This window comes from Lotus japonicus, chromosome 5 (assembly GCF_012489685.1).
Source record: "Lotus japonicus ecotype B-129 chromosome 5, LjGifu_v1.2".
In the NCBI taxonomy this organism is placed as follows: Eukaryota; Viridiplantae; Streptophyta; class Magnoliopsida; order Fabales; family Fabaceae; genus Lotus; species Lotus japonicus.
Window position 1 is genome coordinate 59,426,888 of NC_080045.1, and position 16,242 is coordinate 59,443,129.

Here is a 16,242-nt window from a genome sequence, read left to right on the forward strand (position 1 = left end):
GACCCATCTTTCAACCATTCATAAGCAATACGCATAAGGTTTTAAACACCATTGCTAATTTTGGTTGAAACAAAGTAAAAATGTTTACCTCAGCTGCATCAATAAAACAATTTTCCTTTGAACAAACAATCAAGTTATTCAAAACTGTGTACTCAAGTCTACAATATTAGTAGTGTCAGTTGATACAACGAAATTTATTTCTTCTCATTGTATTTGACAGGAGCTCCTTTGTACATTTGAACAAGGTCCTTCAAAGCATCTCTCCTCGGCTGAGCAATCTGGTTGTTGGGATCGAACTGTAGAACTTCTTCAAATGCCTTGAGAGCAGACTTATAATCCTTTTTACTCTCATAAGCATCACCAAGATTGTTCCATGCTGTGACATACCCTGGTTGAATCTTCACAGCTGTCTCAAACTGAGCAATTCCCTTCTCAAGCTTCCCATCGCGGACATAGCTGACACCGAGAGCATTGTGAACCTATGTTGATGAATTGGATATATGATCATTTTTAAGGTCTCACACTGACTAGAGATATATGACTAAATAAGACCTTATATAGGGTATAGCAATCCTCATCCCTGAGCTAGCCTCTGGGATAGAATTAGGCCTAACCCGAATTCTAATAATCATCACCAGAGTAACAGGTCTTGATAAAAAAAAGGCCAATAATGGTTTATTAGCAATCAAGCAAGTCATCTAACCTGGGCAAGATCCTGGTTTTCTCCATCCCATTTCTCAATTGCTTGAAGCAAGTATTTGGTAGCAGCTGGGTAGAATTTCCTCCGAAGCATCACTGCTCCAAGTTCAAAAAGTCCAATTGCACTTGCATCACCACTTCTTACTTGTTCCTGGGACAATATAAGAAAATGAGAAAGGAAATAGGATCATAAAACAACTAGTTCGAAGCGAATTGTCTTTTGTGTTTGATTTTTGTTATGATGCCAAACCAGAAAAGTAAAAAAACTAATAGTAATCATATAATGGACATGTAAAACCAGGGCGTGTAATATCTGTCAAGGAATCAAGGAGGATAATGTCTTGTTCAAGAGAAACAACCATTAACATAAAGAACCAAAAGCAAGAAGCATAGGCACTTACCTGCAGCTCTTTGGCAGAAAGGTCAAGTTCTCTCCGGACAAGAACTTGGCGGATCACATAGAAAGTCCCAAACCCTAGCAAACTCAATAACAATATCAAGTATATTAGTTGGATCCCTAAATCAAACAATTCTCCAACCTCATATATCTCATTTATCTTCACAGAGCTGCTTGCATATGAAACATCAGGAGAAATCAATGATATAGTTTGTCCAAACAAGAATGCTGAAACCCATGTGGATGGCCTTCCCCAATCTTCAAGATGAGTGGTTGTAAAGTCGTTCGCTGAAAATCCAGTAAGACAAGATTAGAAAGATCAATGACTCAAGTGGTATTGCAATTTAAAAACAATATTAATTAGCTCATATTTTTCCATTTATTTGAACCTAGATTAACACAATGCAGACAATTAACAAGGTACATTGATTTTTCATTGATTTTGCTTGATTAGCAATTTGAATATTTAGATAAATCAACACAATTACAGTTGATGGAAATATCTAATAGATCATTTATCGGAAAATAAAAGATTATGGGCCTGTTAACAAGGGCATGCAAGTTTGAGAGGAAAAAGAAGAATGTTATAGAAGTAAGGTAGTAGAGGATTGTGTTTAGAGAGAGACGTGGCATATGAATTTGGATCCTCTCCATCAATTTATCTCCTCATCCCTCTCCATTTGAGATCTAAATTGTTGATTTGAGGCTTCTCACAACTTTCTATAGAGTGACTTAATAAGGATGCTGGGAATACAACTTGAAGTAACCAATGAATATGCATTGGAAGTGGGGGATGATCACAGGGTGTAAAAATAGGGGGCGTGAGTGAAGGTGGAGCTTCAATTACCAAACTTAAAGGGAGTGTGGGGATTTCAATCTACTTGATATAGGAGAAGTTGATCTGGTTTTGGTTATTAACAGTTGGAGAAGCTGGGGCAATATAAGAAAACTCTGAGGAGGTGATTAATGTGGAGGTGAATGGAGAAATGGTGACCAGTGGAGATCCCACCTTATCCAAAACAGCAGCGTCACTCAAAGTTATGATGAAGGGACCGAGGAACGAAGCAAGAGTTTACTGTGTTGAGCGTATCATGAACCAAAGTTGGGAATGGTAACCCTGTTACAGAAAGAAGTGAAGCACAACATGGAGTTATCAAAGAATTAGTTAAGGAATATTAACTGTTGATTCTGGAGTCCACTAAACTTACACCCTAAAGACAACTTAAAGATGCTCAAAAAACATCTCAAGAGCTCAAGTCAGCAATGGAGGAGTTGCCTAGTTTGGCTATGCCAAATTGCAATCAACCATTTGAGATTGAGATTAGATACTAATGCTTCTGGTCTTAGATTTGGTATCATCATCATGCAACAAGGAAGACCCTTGGCTTTTTTTAGTCAAGCTTTCTCTGAAAAGTTTAGAGTTAAATCGGTTTATAAGAGAGAGTTTATTGCAGTAGTTTTTGTTTTGGTAAAGTGAAGATAATACTTGTTTGGAAACCATTTTCTTAACAGAAAAGAACAACAGAGTCTGAAATTTCTGCTGGAACAAAGGGCCCGGGATGGAGAGCAACAGAAATGGGTCTCCCAGTTGCTAGGCTTTGATTTTGGATACAACATAAGTCAGGGAATGAAAATAGGATGACCCCTGTCATGTGTGATGGAGTTTCAATTCATACTTTTGCTTAATAAACAAGATTTTGACAAAATTTTAGAAGAGACACTGATTGATAACCTATTGAAGTCTATTCTCTGGACTAAATTGAAGATCCCAATCGAAATCTTGATCATATAGTCGTCTCCAAGGGCTGTTTGTGGTTTTAAGACAGGTTACCAGAGTCTGCTAGAAATCCCCTCATCTTAGCTGAGTTTCACTTTCTCTTTAGGGAGGCCATTTGGGAATAACCAGAAAATAGAAAAGGATAGCTATTGCATTTCATTGGAAAGCATGAGACGTGACATTGACAAATATGTTTAGGGCTATGAGGTGTCACAAATAAATAAAAGGCTCTAAACCCTATTGGACAGCTTCAACCACTTCCAATTCCCAATCACGATTGGGAATGGGAGGGATTTATATGGTGATAGTGGATAGGCTGACAAAATCAGTTCATTTTATTCCACTGAGCTATTCAGCCAAGGAAGTAGCAGCTGATTTTGTAAAAGAAATGATGATATGATATGCCTCCATGGCTTTCATAGCTTAATAGTTAATAGTTTCCAATTGTGACTGCATCTTTATCAGTCAGCTTTGGAAGGAGTTGTTCAGATTGTCAGGAACTAAGTTAAAGTTTAGTAACTTATATCACTAACATTATATACAATAATGTAACTAACCTAGAAATATTGGTAAATGTAAATGTATAAGGCTGACATGATAATTTATCCTGTAGTTCATCCCAACAAACCTCATAATTGTTTCCTAAGTTTTCTTTTAATCTGGGCATAATAGTCATTGGCATAGTATTTCTTGACAATTATATATAGATACAATGCTTTGGAGATTATCAAAGTTTGATCATATGATAACAAAGCATCATCAGAATGACAGCATCTAAAAACCAATAGCATGCAGGAAAACTTGAAATGAATAAAAAATACACTTTTTACCATTACAAAGTGACACCAACTCACTCCTGGTATGCAAAAATATTACGAATGAGAAAATTATAAAACAAGAACAGATAATTACCCTCAGATTGTTTTGAGATAAGGGTGTCCATTGGCATTGCCCTCCGAAACATCTGGCTTCGTCCATGATGGAAGAAAAAAACAATTAGTATCCAAAACTTAAGGTACGAACATAGAGCGTGTATATAGCAAACGGTTGAAGATTAAACTGATCATGATAATTTGAATGAATAATTAGACAAAACCAAGTCTTTGACCTGATTTTATTAGGTGGAAATATGGAACAAAATATTTATTCTAAAATGCTTAATTTGGTGTAAAGAATGAGAAAGCAAAAGAACCTGAAGAACAATCCTGCTCTTCATTGCATCAAGATGGTATCCATGTGAAGCTGATCCTGTTAGCTGAATTCCCAAGGCTTTCATCTTTCTGTAAATGGTGCTCCAGGTTAACAATCATCCATGCGATGCATGCATCATACTGAACCACTAAAGAAACAAGAGCCTCTAAGAGAGTAACAAAACTGAATGCCTTCAATATGAACATGTGAAACACTATAAGTCATGCAACTCATTTCCCTATACACCCTCCTCCACAAATCACACACAGCTTGAAACTTGATCAAAACAAACTATATCACAAAAAACAGCTACCCAATTGAGAACTCTACTCTCCTAAGCAACATTAATGGCTAACAGGACTTAAATTTGCATAAGCCAAAACAAGGCACCCCATGAATCTATAACACTCAAGCTTTAATCTTTGTCAATCAAGAAGTAAAATTGTTGGAAAATTAAGAAGAGGGGTTACTTTACAGAGCAGGAGTAACTGCGAGGAGCTGAAGGCCATGAAGAAGTGAGTTTGCAATGGAATCGGTTGAAGAGAAAGGTAGAAGGAGTAGAATCAATTATGGGGTGTTTGGATGAGAAGAGAGTGGAGAGAGAAGGAGAAGAAGAGTGTGAGAGAACGAGGGAGTGAGTGAAGATTGAACCCCCCATTCTTCAGGTTCTGCTTCTTGAGCTGTTTCCTGTTCAAGTCGCAGAGCTTATCATCCTTCTCCGACAGGATAAAGAAAAAAATTATTGGTTAAAATATTAACTATTTATTTTTTATTACACTTGAAAAAATTTAAAATACTACTTATTTATATTTGTTCTTATTCTTTAAATTGCTTTCATTTTTATTTGAAATATTTAAAAAGTGAGATATGTGATAAATTTAATGTAATTTTAAATTACTCATATAATGAATGGAATATTTATTAAAAAAAATTGGTTACTTAGTTTTTTTTGGTTACGAATATTTATTAATTTAAGGCTTAATACATCAGAAGGCCCCTGTAATTGTAAAGGGAATCAAATCCAGAGCCTAGAAAATTTTTGCATCAAATTGGGTCCCTAGAAATTTTTTTTAATTCAATTAAGGCTAAAGTGTGTCTAATGCTAAAGTGGCTTCAATTTTAGCCTACTCAGCAATTCCACGTGTCATTTTGATTTTCTTTTAAATTGAAAAATTTTAATACTTAATTTTTTTTAATTCCAAGTCATAAATTAAAAACAAAGACTTAATAAAATCTTAATGCAAAACCTAAACTAATCACTAATAATCCCTAATTTAATCTAAAAACCTAATTAACCTATTCAGCCCCAAATTGAGCCCTAAATCTGAATATTAGAAAAAACACAACGATAGTGAAGGAGAGAAGCGAAGGTGGATGATGGTGTTTTAGGGATTTCAAGCAAGGTGGCCTTGGTGAAGAAGAGGAGGGGCGATGGAGAGGTTTTGACTGTGTGAGGTGATGGAGGAGAAGGTGTGGTGGGGGGATTTAGGGGTTTTGACCAGGAAGCCATGGTGAAGAAGAAGAGGCGGCGACGGCAGCGGAGGGGAAGTTATGGAGGGAGAGGGTATGGGTGGTGGCCGCCGGTGGGGAATGAAGAAGGAGAAGAAGCTAGAGAAAGAAAGAAAGAAAAAAGAGAGAGATGGGTGTGATGAATCTGAGTGTTTTCTGCCCTTATTCTCGCACACACTGTTGCTGCTTCTTATTCTTCCTCATTTTCAAAGAATCTGGTCTCAAATCATCATCACAGGGTTGGAACTCGCCGGAGAAGACGACAATGGCAGCGCCGGCGGTGGTCGCAGATTTGCCCCAATTCAATTTGACGAAACCAGAAAAACACAACAACCCAGTCCATGAGATCCCATTTCTGAAATAGGCCGCTGCTAAAGCAAACCTCGAAACCCTAGAAATAGTTCGGTGGAGGGAAAAGGAAAATCGAGAAGGATGAAGAAGGGAGACGAAGTCGCTGAGGACGTGGGTGTGGATGGCGTTGCGGAGAGGGAAAGTGCTCTTGTTCTTTCTCTTATTCTTCATCTAGTTTGTTGAGTTAGTGGTGAAGGCCGAAGGGTGTGGAAAGATTAGATTGGTTGGATAAAAAAATAGTTTTGATTTATGAAGATTTTTTTGACGGAGATTAAAAAAGATGATTGAAAAAGTTTTTTATTTTTATTTATGCTTTAATAAATGAGTTGGATTTAAAAAATTAAGTATTAGAATTTTTCAATTTAAAAAAAATCAAAATGCCACGTGGAATTGCTGAGTAGGCTAAAATTGAAGCCACTTCAGCATCAGACACACTTTGTCCTTAATTGAATTAAAAAAAAAATTCTTAGGAACCCAATTTGATGCGAAAATTTTTCAAGCCCTGGAATTGATTCCCTTTACAATTTCAGGGGCCTTCTGATGTATTAAGCCTTAATTTAACTATAAATATTAATTTTTCCCTTTTTATTTTTTAAAATGGCACTAATTCACAATGACCTTGTACAAGTTGTACTTCACATGTGCAATAAGGAATGGTGCACAAGTTTTCTAACTCTTGCCACAATGATTTTAAATGAGTAAAATATGTACTGTTAGAACAATCACCTTGTTTGAGCAAATAGAACTCTTCTTGAATTTTTGATATTTTGAATACATCTCATCGGAAGCATCTCTTTTTGATATCACTCTACATTTCATGTGCTAATTTCATCCACATAATACTTCACGTTGAGTGATGAAAGATCAAGAAATTCATGAATTAATGATTGAACCATGGTAAGATCAGCCTGTTTGTTTAGGTTTCAGAAGAGAACCATCAACAAACTAGATTTTGTTATTTGATTGTAAGGGCATAAATATTGCTCTACATCATAAATGATCGTTGATTCCAATCTAAATAACAATAACTAACATTGCACTAGGATTCTCATTTGGGGTGCAAGAAGGGTGAATTTGAATTATTCATGGTAGAGGGTAAAATTTATTGAACAAAACATAACAAGAGGTAAAACTTGAAATGAGAGTATTGAGATCTTGAGATTTTGGCAGAATGACGAACTTCAGCAAATCTTGGCTCAAACATGCTAACTAGCAACAACAATCTTCAAATAATATCAACATAATTTCAAAAGAATTCACTATCTCGTAGAACCTTGACTCTGCGATGAGTCAATAAATAGTTTTCATGATCAGGATCATGATAGCAACATAAAGAAGCACAACCTCAATGAAGGATCTCATATACTACCATGTAAAAAGTGAAGAGAAAAGAATACAAAATCAGAATTGATGAATCATAAATCACATTTGAATTTTGTTACCTTAGTTGTATTCATACAAGATGATGCTAACTGCCACATAGGATTAAAAAGGCAGATAAGATGTCATTTATGATTAACGACTGATGTGGAAAGCGTGTGTTGTATCAATTTTTTTTGTGACAAGGATCGACGATGATGACTAAAACCTCTTATTTTATTTGCAATTAAGGACTAAAACTAAAGAGGTGAAAATGTAGGAACTATAGCGAAAAAACCCTCATGATAATATGTATACTTAGATAGATAACATTTGCATTAAGAACCAAAATATATTTATACACTAGCCAATGTGATTGATGACTTGTTAGTTGTTAGTCATATGATAAAAACTCATTGGTGAGTCTCCTATCGTTTACAATTACAATGACTTGTGAGATACATTTGTTAACATCGAAAATTATGTTAAAACTTAAGAGAATGAAAATAAAACAAAATGAAACCAACTAACAACACTAACTCACTGGTTATGGTTGTTGAACTTGAAAACCTCCGTCATGTTTCGATGAACTCGAGGAAACCCCTTCTCTTCTCAGTTAACAATACATTCACTCACTCTTCGAAACATTCTCAATTCATTCCTTCATTTTCCAATTTCCACACAATGTCTCACCTTCTTCAAACTCCCTTCATCCCTTCTTCTTCCTCCACCGTCCTCCGCCGCACCAGCGGCGCCGTTATCGTCCGCCGGAGATCCGCCCACCTCGTCGTCCGTGCGAAGATCCGTGAGATTTTCATGCCGGCGCTCAGCTCCACCATGACGGAAGGCAAAATCGTCTCCTGGATCAAGTCCGAAGGCGACAAGCTCTCCAAAGGCGACAGCGTCGTCGTCGTCGAGTCCGATAAGGCTGACATGGACGTTGAGACGTTCTACGACGGTTACCTCGCCGCCATCGTCGTTGAAGAAGGCGGCGTCGCCACCGTCGGTTCCCCTATCGCTTTCCTCGCTGAGTCTGAAGACGAGATTTCTCAGGCCAAGTCCAAAGCCCTCTCCTCCTCCTCTTCTTCTTCTTCTTCTTCTTCTACTTCCCCTCCTTCAGCTCCTGCACCTGCTGTAGAATCTCAACCGGAGAAGGCTTCGGCCAATGCGGCGCCGGTTGCGGCGGCGAGTGCTCCGGCTGCGGTGGCGACGGTTGCGTCGAGGCATCCGGCGTCGGATGGAGGGAAGAGAGTGGTGGCGTCGCCGTATGCGAAGAAGCTGGCGAAGGAGTTGAAGGTGGAATTGGGGCAGATCCTGGGGACTGGACCTTTGGGGAGGATTGTGGCTAAGGATGTTGAGGCATTTGCAGCTGCTGCGGTGGTTTCCTCCGCGAGTTCTGCTGGGGTGGCACCGGTGGCGGCGAAGAGTGCGGCTGCTGGGGTTGAATTGGGAAGTGTGGTGCCTTTCACAACAATGCAGAATGCTGTGAGTAGGAATATGGTGGATAGTTTGGCTGTTCCTACTTTCAGAGTTGGTTACACTATCACTACCGATGCACTTGATGCTCTGTACAAGAAGGTGAATTTTCAATTCTGGTCTTGGAAATGCAATGCAAGGAACCTTTGTTTTTTCAGTAGTTGGCTGAATCTTATAGATAATATTGGTTTTCATCTAAGTGTTTGTTTTTGTTTTCTATGCATTGAGCAATGTTGCATTTACAATTTGACATGTTTAATTAACTTCGTAGCGAGGCCACTTCATGGTTATAGATCATTGATGCTTGGGTTTTGAACTGTTCTACATGTTTTGAATGCTTTGGGACTGTGGTTTTATGGTTCTGTTTTTTGTAGAAGATTCCTTTCTATAATAGAGCATTACTGATTGGTTTTTGGGACTTTATTTAATTACATTTTTAGAGAGTAATACTAGATCTGTTGGTTGATTGATTCTGTTATATAAAATATCAGATCAAGTCGAAGGGAGTTACTATGACAGCATTGCTTGCCAAGGCTACAGCACTTGCGCTCGTTAAACACCCTGTTATTAACTCTAGTTGTAGAGATGGTAATAGCTTTACATATAACAGTAGCATCAACATTGCAGTTGCTGTAGCTATTGATGGCGGACTGATTACACCGGTGCTCCAGGACGCTGATAAGGTTCTGATACTCTATTTTGAGCTGCTTCTAATGTTTTTCCTTCTTGCATAACTACATAAGACGGTGCCTAATTGTAAAAAGGTATATATGGTATACATCCTAGGTTGATGTCTACACATTGTCAAGAAAGTGGAAGGAGTTGGTCGATAAGGCTCGAGCCAAGCAGCTGCAACCTCATGAATACAGCACAGGTACAGTAGTTACATATTTATATTCTATTGAGATATACTTTTACCTGTGAATTTTCCAATTTATCACAGAATCCTCAAATTTTATAAGTAAGGACTAGGGATATTGATAATTGACTTGACATTAATGATGTTAGAGTGTATTTTTATATACATAGGAGATATCTTTGTCTAAAAGTAAAGATTGGCCAGAGCTTTCATGGACAATAATGAAGTTCATGATTGTTGTGGGTTTTTGCTTCTCGAGTTAATTCCAGTCTGAAAATTGGACTACGATGGTTTGATGGATTATCACCTGCTTGGTTTTGTTCTTATGAACTGTTAGTATAGGTATGACTTGGATTTCAGGGCTGATTTGCTATTTAGAGATCATCTTGTTTTCAGGATAACTTTTTTATTTCTTATTTATGAATCCATATCTAAATTATTAAAGACAAGCATTGACAGTCAACATATAGATGAAGATGTCTATAACTATATGCTAAAGAAAGCCTGAGTCTGAATGGTTATTTTACGACAAAACTGAAGAATTCATCTGAGTGCTCATCGGAATTCTTTTTTTGAGTGATAAGCTGAAAATCTGAAGAATGGTTATGATGACAGAAAACCTGTATGCATCAATTTTTGAATTGACTTTCAAAAAAAAATTGAATATGTTCTTTAAGGTTGGAAATAATGAATTTGGGTTCGAAAGACTGAGCAGGAGGGCTAATTTATTTATATCATGCCTTAGAGTTGTTAAAGTTGGGAGAGCAGGGATTTATGTTATTTTATCAGGCATGATGGTTTTTACGGAGGATCAGATTAAGTAAAAATAAAAAACTTACCATTGATCAACAATAACGGCAATAACCAAAGTCTTATCCTACTACTCTACATGGATGATATTTACCTAAATAACATGATATCTTGTGTACTTGTTATGGTTGAACGGACATTCAATTGGCTAAATTAAGGCCTCTGTGTATATTTGCCTATCCTCACTGATTGTTTTTGTAGGTACTTTTACTCTTTCTAACCTGGGAATGTTTGGCGTTGATCGCTTTGATGCTATTCTGCCACCTGGAACTGTGAGTGATCTTACCCGTGTTCTAATTGTCCTTGAGGTTGACTATTTATTCAAATTTGAACTGTGATGGAAAGCATGAATGTGATCATTCTCTGAATTTATTTCTATAGGGAGCAATAATGGCTGTCGGAGCATCGGAGCCATCTGTTGTGGCCACCAAGGATGGTCGCATCGGCATGAAGAACCAAATGCAGGTATGAGAATTCAGTCATATATGCATGTGGGCGCATGACTTATTTTATGTTAAGTAATCGTAAATCCAGGTCTAGAATTCTGTTTTCTTGTAACTGAAAGAATGCCAATTTACAGGTCAATGTTACAGCAGATCATCGTGTAATCTACGGTGCAGATCTGGCTTCATTCTTGCAAACACTGTCACAGATTATTGAGGATCCTAAAGATCTTACTTTTTAGTCTCATTTTTTCTATATTTAATGGTGCATTTTTCTCAGTAATAGTGAAAACAACATACAATTCCTCTCATCAATAGTTGACAAGCAGAAACTGCAGAGCCAATTACCATCACCCTGAATTTCGCAGACTGCTGAGCGCAGGAACCGAGTTTTGAATAGGAAAGCTGAGTTCTGGTTCCTCAAATGAGATTTAGTCGTTCATTTTTCTATTTTGTTTTCTGATTAAAGAAACCTCTTGATGTCTATTGTTTTCTAATAATGTCCTTTAGTTGTGTACGCCTGATTTTGTTTTTGTTTTTGAATTGTTTGTCTACAAAATTGAAACTAGAGAGATTGAGCAATGATCATGTTACGAAGCAAACTGTTGTGTGATAGAAAATTACTGCTGCAGTCTTATTGTCATTACATTTTGAATTAGTGGCAATGACATATAAAAAATTTGGTCTTAGTTTCCAATAATGAACATTTTCTATATTAGTGCATCCCACTGGGAAATATGCTCCCACTGCAGCTGCACCCAGCAATATATAAGTAGGTGCGCATTTTTATCAACACATGTATGTGCATGACAAGACATCGATAATAACTTTCAATAGAGTGATTTTTGTCTCCCCACACATATCATCACTGTGATTTTATATTGAGACCGTTGTCAACAACATATACTATTGAAGTAAAAGGTAGCTTTTCTCATTAAACTTGTAGCTTTTAACATTACTGTTTTGGTTAGGCTGTATAATTAAACAGTAATAATGATCTAAGACAAAATGTCTACCATTTGTATATCTAAAAATCAACTTTATGTATGACTATATGCTTAATGTCTTTGATAGCAAACTGATTCCTTTTACACACCTTAATTTTCTACAGCACCACAATAGTATTGAACAAAATTCACCCTATCAGACATTCTATTTATCTTTTATAGATTTAACACACCACCTAAAACAAAATTCTTGAAAACTTAATACACCTATTGTGAGTATGATTTTATCTAGCATTTAGCAACATCCGTAGCACAGTCTTCATCTTTGGTCTTGCTTCAGGGGATGTGCTCACACAACCAAGAGCAATCTTCAGAGTTGCAAGCATCTGGTTTCTGCAAGCCTGTGATGTTCTACTAGCACTAAAATCAAGAATGTAATCTTGATTTCTTGAATTGCACAAAACCCACTTGACCAATTCAGTGCCTTCAGTCACTGCAGGTTTTCCTGTCAGCAATTCCAGTAAAATGACCCCAAAGCTATAGACATTCCCTGCCATTGTTACTCTCATGGTGTATGCATACTCTGCCCAACAACAACACAGAATAATTTAGAGCTTTGAACACTAATGCGTGTGTTTTGTGCTCCAAAAAGCAATTTTTGCACTCATTGAATTCTAAATCTTTGGGATTATGCACATGAAGAAAATAAAAGCGATTTCCAGGCCACATAATTAGTATAGTTTTTGTTGAATTTATTGAGATTTGTTGACGTAACTGATCAAACAGTCACAGACAAATAAGTCCAAACAACCAATACTAAGCACATGTTTGGAAATGCTTCTACAATTGATTCTGAGTTTTAGAATTGATTCTGAGGAAAGAGAAGTTGATCCAAACATGGTATTAGTATGAATTAGAAACAATTTTATTCATACTACATAATCTTTTCAAGTCAGTGGTCTTATTTGGAGGAATTCAAAACCAATTTAATCCATATTACCCCACATTATGTAAAGCTAATATATAAACTAAGGAAAGAATAATTGGAATGAAAGTCTAACCTGGAGGAATATAGCCAACTGAACCAGCAACTGCAGAAAAACTCCCTGTACTCTTGGAGGGATCAATCACCCTATAATGTTCAATATCCCCAACTAGAGGCTCCTTGAGGGATTTCAGCATAATACTCTTACTAGACAAGTCAAGGAGAAGTATTGGACCAGAGGAAAATCCATGCAGAAAAGAGAGACCCTGAGCCACCCCAACAGCTATACTATATCTGCTAGCCCAATCTAATGAGTTTCCTCCCATGCTTCCATGCAGCACATCGAAAAGGGAGCCGTTCGAGACATACTCATACAATATATAAGCACTGTCAGTGGACAAAATATAGGCTAGGGGAACCATGACATTCGAATTGTTCAACTTTGCCAAGACATCAAGCTCTCTCCCAAATTTATCAAGGCTGCTACCCGGGAATATCTTGTCACTCCAGTTAAGCTTCTTGACAGTGTAGATTGATCCAGAAGGCATAGTGGCCTTATAATAAGTTGAAAACCTGGTTTTCAGTGTAATGTTTGATGTTTCAGCAACAGCTTCCATGGCCTTGGAGAAGTCAATGTTTGATATATGGATCCTGTTTGGAGTTAACAAACTACTATGAGTGACCTGAGGAGGAAGATGAAGATTTTCACCTTCACCGGTCTGCATTTGTTCGACGTTAACCCTGGTATAGTGTCGGGAGATTGATAAAACCACCAGGGTGACCAGGCCAACCAGAAAAACAGCAGCAGCAATTGCAGCAAGAACTGCCGCAACAACAGATTTCCCATTCTTTTGTGCTCTTGGAGAATTGTTGTTGGGTGAGACATTTCTATTTTCTGTGACATGATTTCCTCTTTTATCGATATTAACATGAGAACCAAAATCTGGAAGAACACCTGTGAGATGATTGTTTGAAAGTAGCAGCTGTGTCAATGATAGCATTTTAGTCAGAGACTGAGGAATTGTGCCAGAAAAGTAGTTATTTGAGAGATCTAAAACTTCAAGGTTAGCCAAATCACCAAAACTGCTAGGAATAGTTCCACTGAAGTGGTTGCTACTGAGATTCAAAGCAATCTGTAGACTCACAGGCATATGTGGAATATCACCACTTAGCTGGTTTTTCCCAAGTTGAAGTTCTATAAGAGACCCCAAGTTTCTAATGGATGAGGGTATAGCACCATTGAGATTGTTTCCTTGCAAGTGCAGGAATGTGAGGTATGTCAAGCTTGATAGCTCAGATGGAATTGGTCCATCCAGAGAATTCCGGCTCAAATTCAGGGTAGATAACTTGTGTAGTTGAGCAATTTGAATTGGGATAGTCCCATTAAGCTTGTTCATTTGAAGCTTCAAGACTTGAAGGTTGCCAAGTTTGCCAAGTTCTGGAGGCAATGCACCAGTCAATTGGTTCTCAGCCAAATTCAACAAGGCCAATTTCCGGCACGAACCCAAGTCGGGAGGTATCGAACCGGTCAACTTATTACTGTCCAGCTCCATGTATGTCAAATCTTGAACGGTTTGACAAGTACCTGAAGGAATCGCTCCAGTGAGGGAATTTCCCCCTAATCTCAACCTGACTAAACTAGGAGAGATGTTTGCAGGTAAAGGCCCTTGTAATTTGTTATGGGACAAATCAATAGCCACCAACAGTGGTGGAGATAAAAGGTCTTCAGGAATGGACTCAGATAAATTATTATAACTAAGGTCCAAATTCCTCAGGAACTTTGAAACTCCAAGAGGAATTGCACCACTGAAATGGTTTTGATGTGCTGCAAATCTTGTAAGGGTTGTGATGTTCATGAGCGTTACTGGGATTTCGCCAACGAGTCTATTAGAGGAAAGACTCAAATTTTCCAATTTGGATAGGTTCCCAATATTGATAGGGATTGGCCCAGAAAGAAGATTTTCATCAAAATCAACCACAGTCAAATTTCTATAGCTCAAAATTTGATCTGGGATTGGTCCTCCAAAAAGATTTTTTGAAAGCAGAAGCTGCTCCAAAACCATAGACTTTCCTAGGTTGGTAGGAAGATTCCCAGTGAAGTGATTGTTACTGAGATTCAAAACCTTGAGGCTAGCCAATCCATCTAGCTGCAAACCAATTTCCCCTTCCAAACCATTGAAAGACAAATCAAGGGTTTCCAAACCCTCAAAACCATCAAGAGTAGGCAAAAAACCATTTAACTTGATTCCACTGAAATTCAGCAGCTTTATACTCTCAATCTTTCCACATTCAGAGATGAACCCATCTGGGATAGAGCTCAGATGGTTATTAGAGACATCAAAGTGCTGCAAAGTTTCAATTTTGCAAACAACAGGAAGAAATTCTGAAGAACCAAGAGAATACCCAGATAGGATAATCTTGATCACAGATGAGTTTGTAAGATCACAACTGACCCCTTTCCATGCACATGGATTAGGGTCTTTGGAATCATTCCAACCAGGGATGTTGAGAAGATTGGAGAGATTGATCATGGTGTTTGTTTGGTTTTGAGAGAGCAGAGACAAAACCAGAGGACAGAACCCAAACATGAGTAAAGTTGTAATAAGCAGGAAAGAGGTTGCTTTGTACTCATACCTGCAAATTCCCATGTTTCTAGCTGTGTTGTCTGTCTGCTTTGTAAACTGTGATTACCCTCCAGTACTATAATGTATCATCTATTTTATTGTGTTGTTCATGTGGAAGAGAACATAATCAGAGGAAGGAAAGAGCAAGTGAAGTGAACAAGAAGAGAATATGTAGTGTGGTAATAAAGGTAGAAATTGCTGTGCAAGAGAGATGTTGGGTTTTGGGATGGTTTCATAGTGCAAGGAAATTTGGTGGAAAAGAGAGAAGAAGTTTTGGAAGTGGAGTTGACTGGGATAGTGATTGCTGGTATGGTAATGGTAATAGTACTATAGTAGTGTCTTTTTCTTAATTTCTTATGCTATAGTTATTCCTGGTCTTTGACTCTGACTCAACACTGATCACCTTGCCTGCAACTCTTTCTACTTTTAATAATAAAAATTAGGAAAATGTTTAACACTAATTTCACTTCTCCTAAAGTTATAAGATTAGAAACAGAAGTAAAATATACAAAGAATGAATGATGTGATGAGAAAAGAAATGAAAATGGGTGGAAATTACATAAAAAATATAGAAAGGAAGTATAAATATATTGAAGTTATTAATAGAAATAAAAAGTTATATGCAATTGTTCTTAAAAGAAAGTAAGAAACTATTCGTAGTCATGCAACTCTCTTAGAGGATTGAGAATGCATGAAAATTATGTGTTGGGTTAGTGGTTATCTTGAAAAAAAAAATCACCATGTTTGGGATATCGTTCTTCTCATCGATCGATCTTGTGATCTTACTCTAACTTTAATTATATTTTAGTATTAAT

At 37.4% G+C, this 16,242-nt stretch overlaps 3 protein-coding genes across 4 annotated transcripts; 1 reads left to right on the top strand and 2 right to left on the bottom strand.

Moving 5' to 3' along the window:
* Positions 1-98: 98 nt before the first annotated feature.
* Positions 99-4,793, bottom strand: LOC130720462 (tetratricopeptide repeat domain-containing protein PYG7, chloroplastic). Of its 2 annotated transcripts, none has more exons than XM_057571107.1 (6): positions 4,535-4,793; positions 4,066-4,153; positions 3,786-3,837; positions 1,101-1,384; positions 704-850; positions 99-479 (listed from the first exon to the last, which is right to left on the bottom strand). In XM_057571107.1, the coding sequence occupies exons 1-6, from the start codon at positions 4,720-4,722 to the stop codon at positions 195-197; spliced, it is 1,044 nt and encodes a 347-aa protein (XP_057427090.1). In that variant the 5' UTR covers positions 4,723-4,793; the 3' UTR covers positions 99-194. The 2 variants fall into 2 exon arrangements, with proteins under 2 accessions (XP_057427090.1, XP_057427091.1); XM_057571108.1 differs by having other exon boundaries at positions 4,066-4,212; positions 4,535-4,674.
* Positions 4,794-7,796: 3,003 nt separating this feature from the next.
* Positions 7,797-11,473, top strand: LOC130720220 (dihydrolipoyllysine-residue acetyltransferase component 5 of pyruvate dehydrogenase complex, chloroplastic). Its single transcript, XM_057570846.1, has 6 exons — positions 7,797-8,861; positions 9,251-9,442; positions 9,546-9,633; positions 10,630-10,700; positions 10,810-10,893; positions 11,009-11,473. The coding sequence occupies exons 1-6, from the start codon at positions 7,800-7,802 to the stop codon at positions 11,111-11,113; spliced, it is 1,602 nt and encodes a 533-aa protein (XP_057426829.1). The 5' UTR covers positions 7,797-7,799; the 3' UTR covers positions 11,114-11,473.
* Positions 11,474-11,889: 416 nt separating this feature from the next.
* Positions 11,890-15,720, bottom strand: LOC130720219 (leucine-rich repeat receptor-like tyrosine-protein kinase PXC3). The gene is made up of 2 exons (XM_057570845.1): positions 12,880-15,720; positions 11,890-12,401 (listed from the first exon to the last, which is right to left on the bottom strand). Exons 1-2 carry the CDS (start codon positions 15,449-15,451, stop codon positions 12,103-12,105), a joined length of 2,871 nt encoding a protein of 956 aa, XP_057426828.1. The 5' UTR covers positions 15,452-15,720; the 3' UTR covers positions 11,890-12,102.
* Between the last annotated feature and the right edge of the window lie 522 nt (positions 15,721-16,242).

Coding starts and splice junctions, on each gene's coding strand:
- LOC130720462 (XM_057571107.1), bottom strand. CDS start 4,722: ATGGGGGGTTCAATCTTCACTCACTCCCTCGTTCTCTCACACTCTTCT. Junction 4,154..4,534: donor AGTTACTCCTGCTCTGTAAA/GTAACCCCTCTT, acceptor CACCATTTACAG/AAAGATGAAAGCCTTGGGAA. Junction 480..703: donor AAAACCAGGATCTTGCCCAG/GTTAGATGACTT, acceptor TCATCAACATAG/GTTCACAATGCTCTCGGTGT.
- LOC130720220 (XM_057570846.1), top strand. CDS start 7,800: ATGAAACCAACTAACAACACTAACTCACTGGTTATGGTTGTTGAACTT. Junction 8,862..9,250: donor TTGATGCTCTGTACAAGAAG/GTGAATTTTCAA, acceptor ATAAAATATCAG/ATCAAGTCGAAGGGAGTTAC. Junction 9,634..10,629: donor ACCTCATGAATACAGCACAG/GTACAGTAGTTA, acceptor TTGTTTTTGTAG/GTACTTTTACTCTTTCTAAC.
- LOC130720219 (XM_057570845.1), bottom strand. CDS start 15,451: ATGGGAATTTGCAGGTATGAGTACAAAGCAACCTCTTTCCTGCTTATT. Junction 12,402..12,879: donor AGTTGGCTATATTCCTCCAG/GTTAGACTTTCA, acceptor GTTGTTGGGCAG/AGTATGCATACACCATGAGA.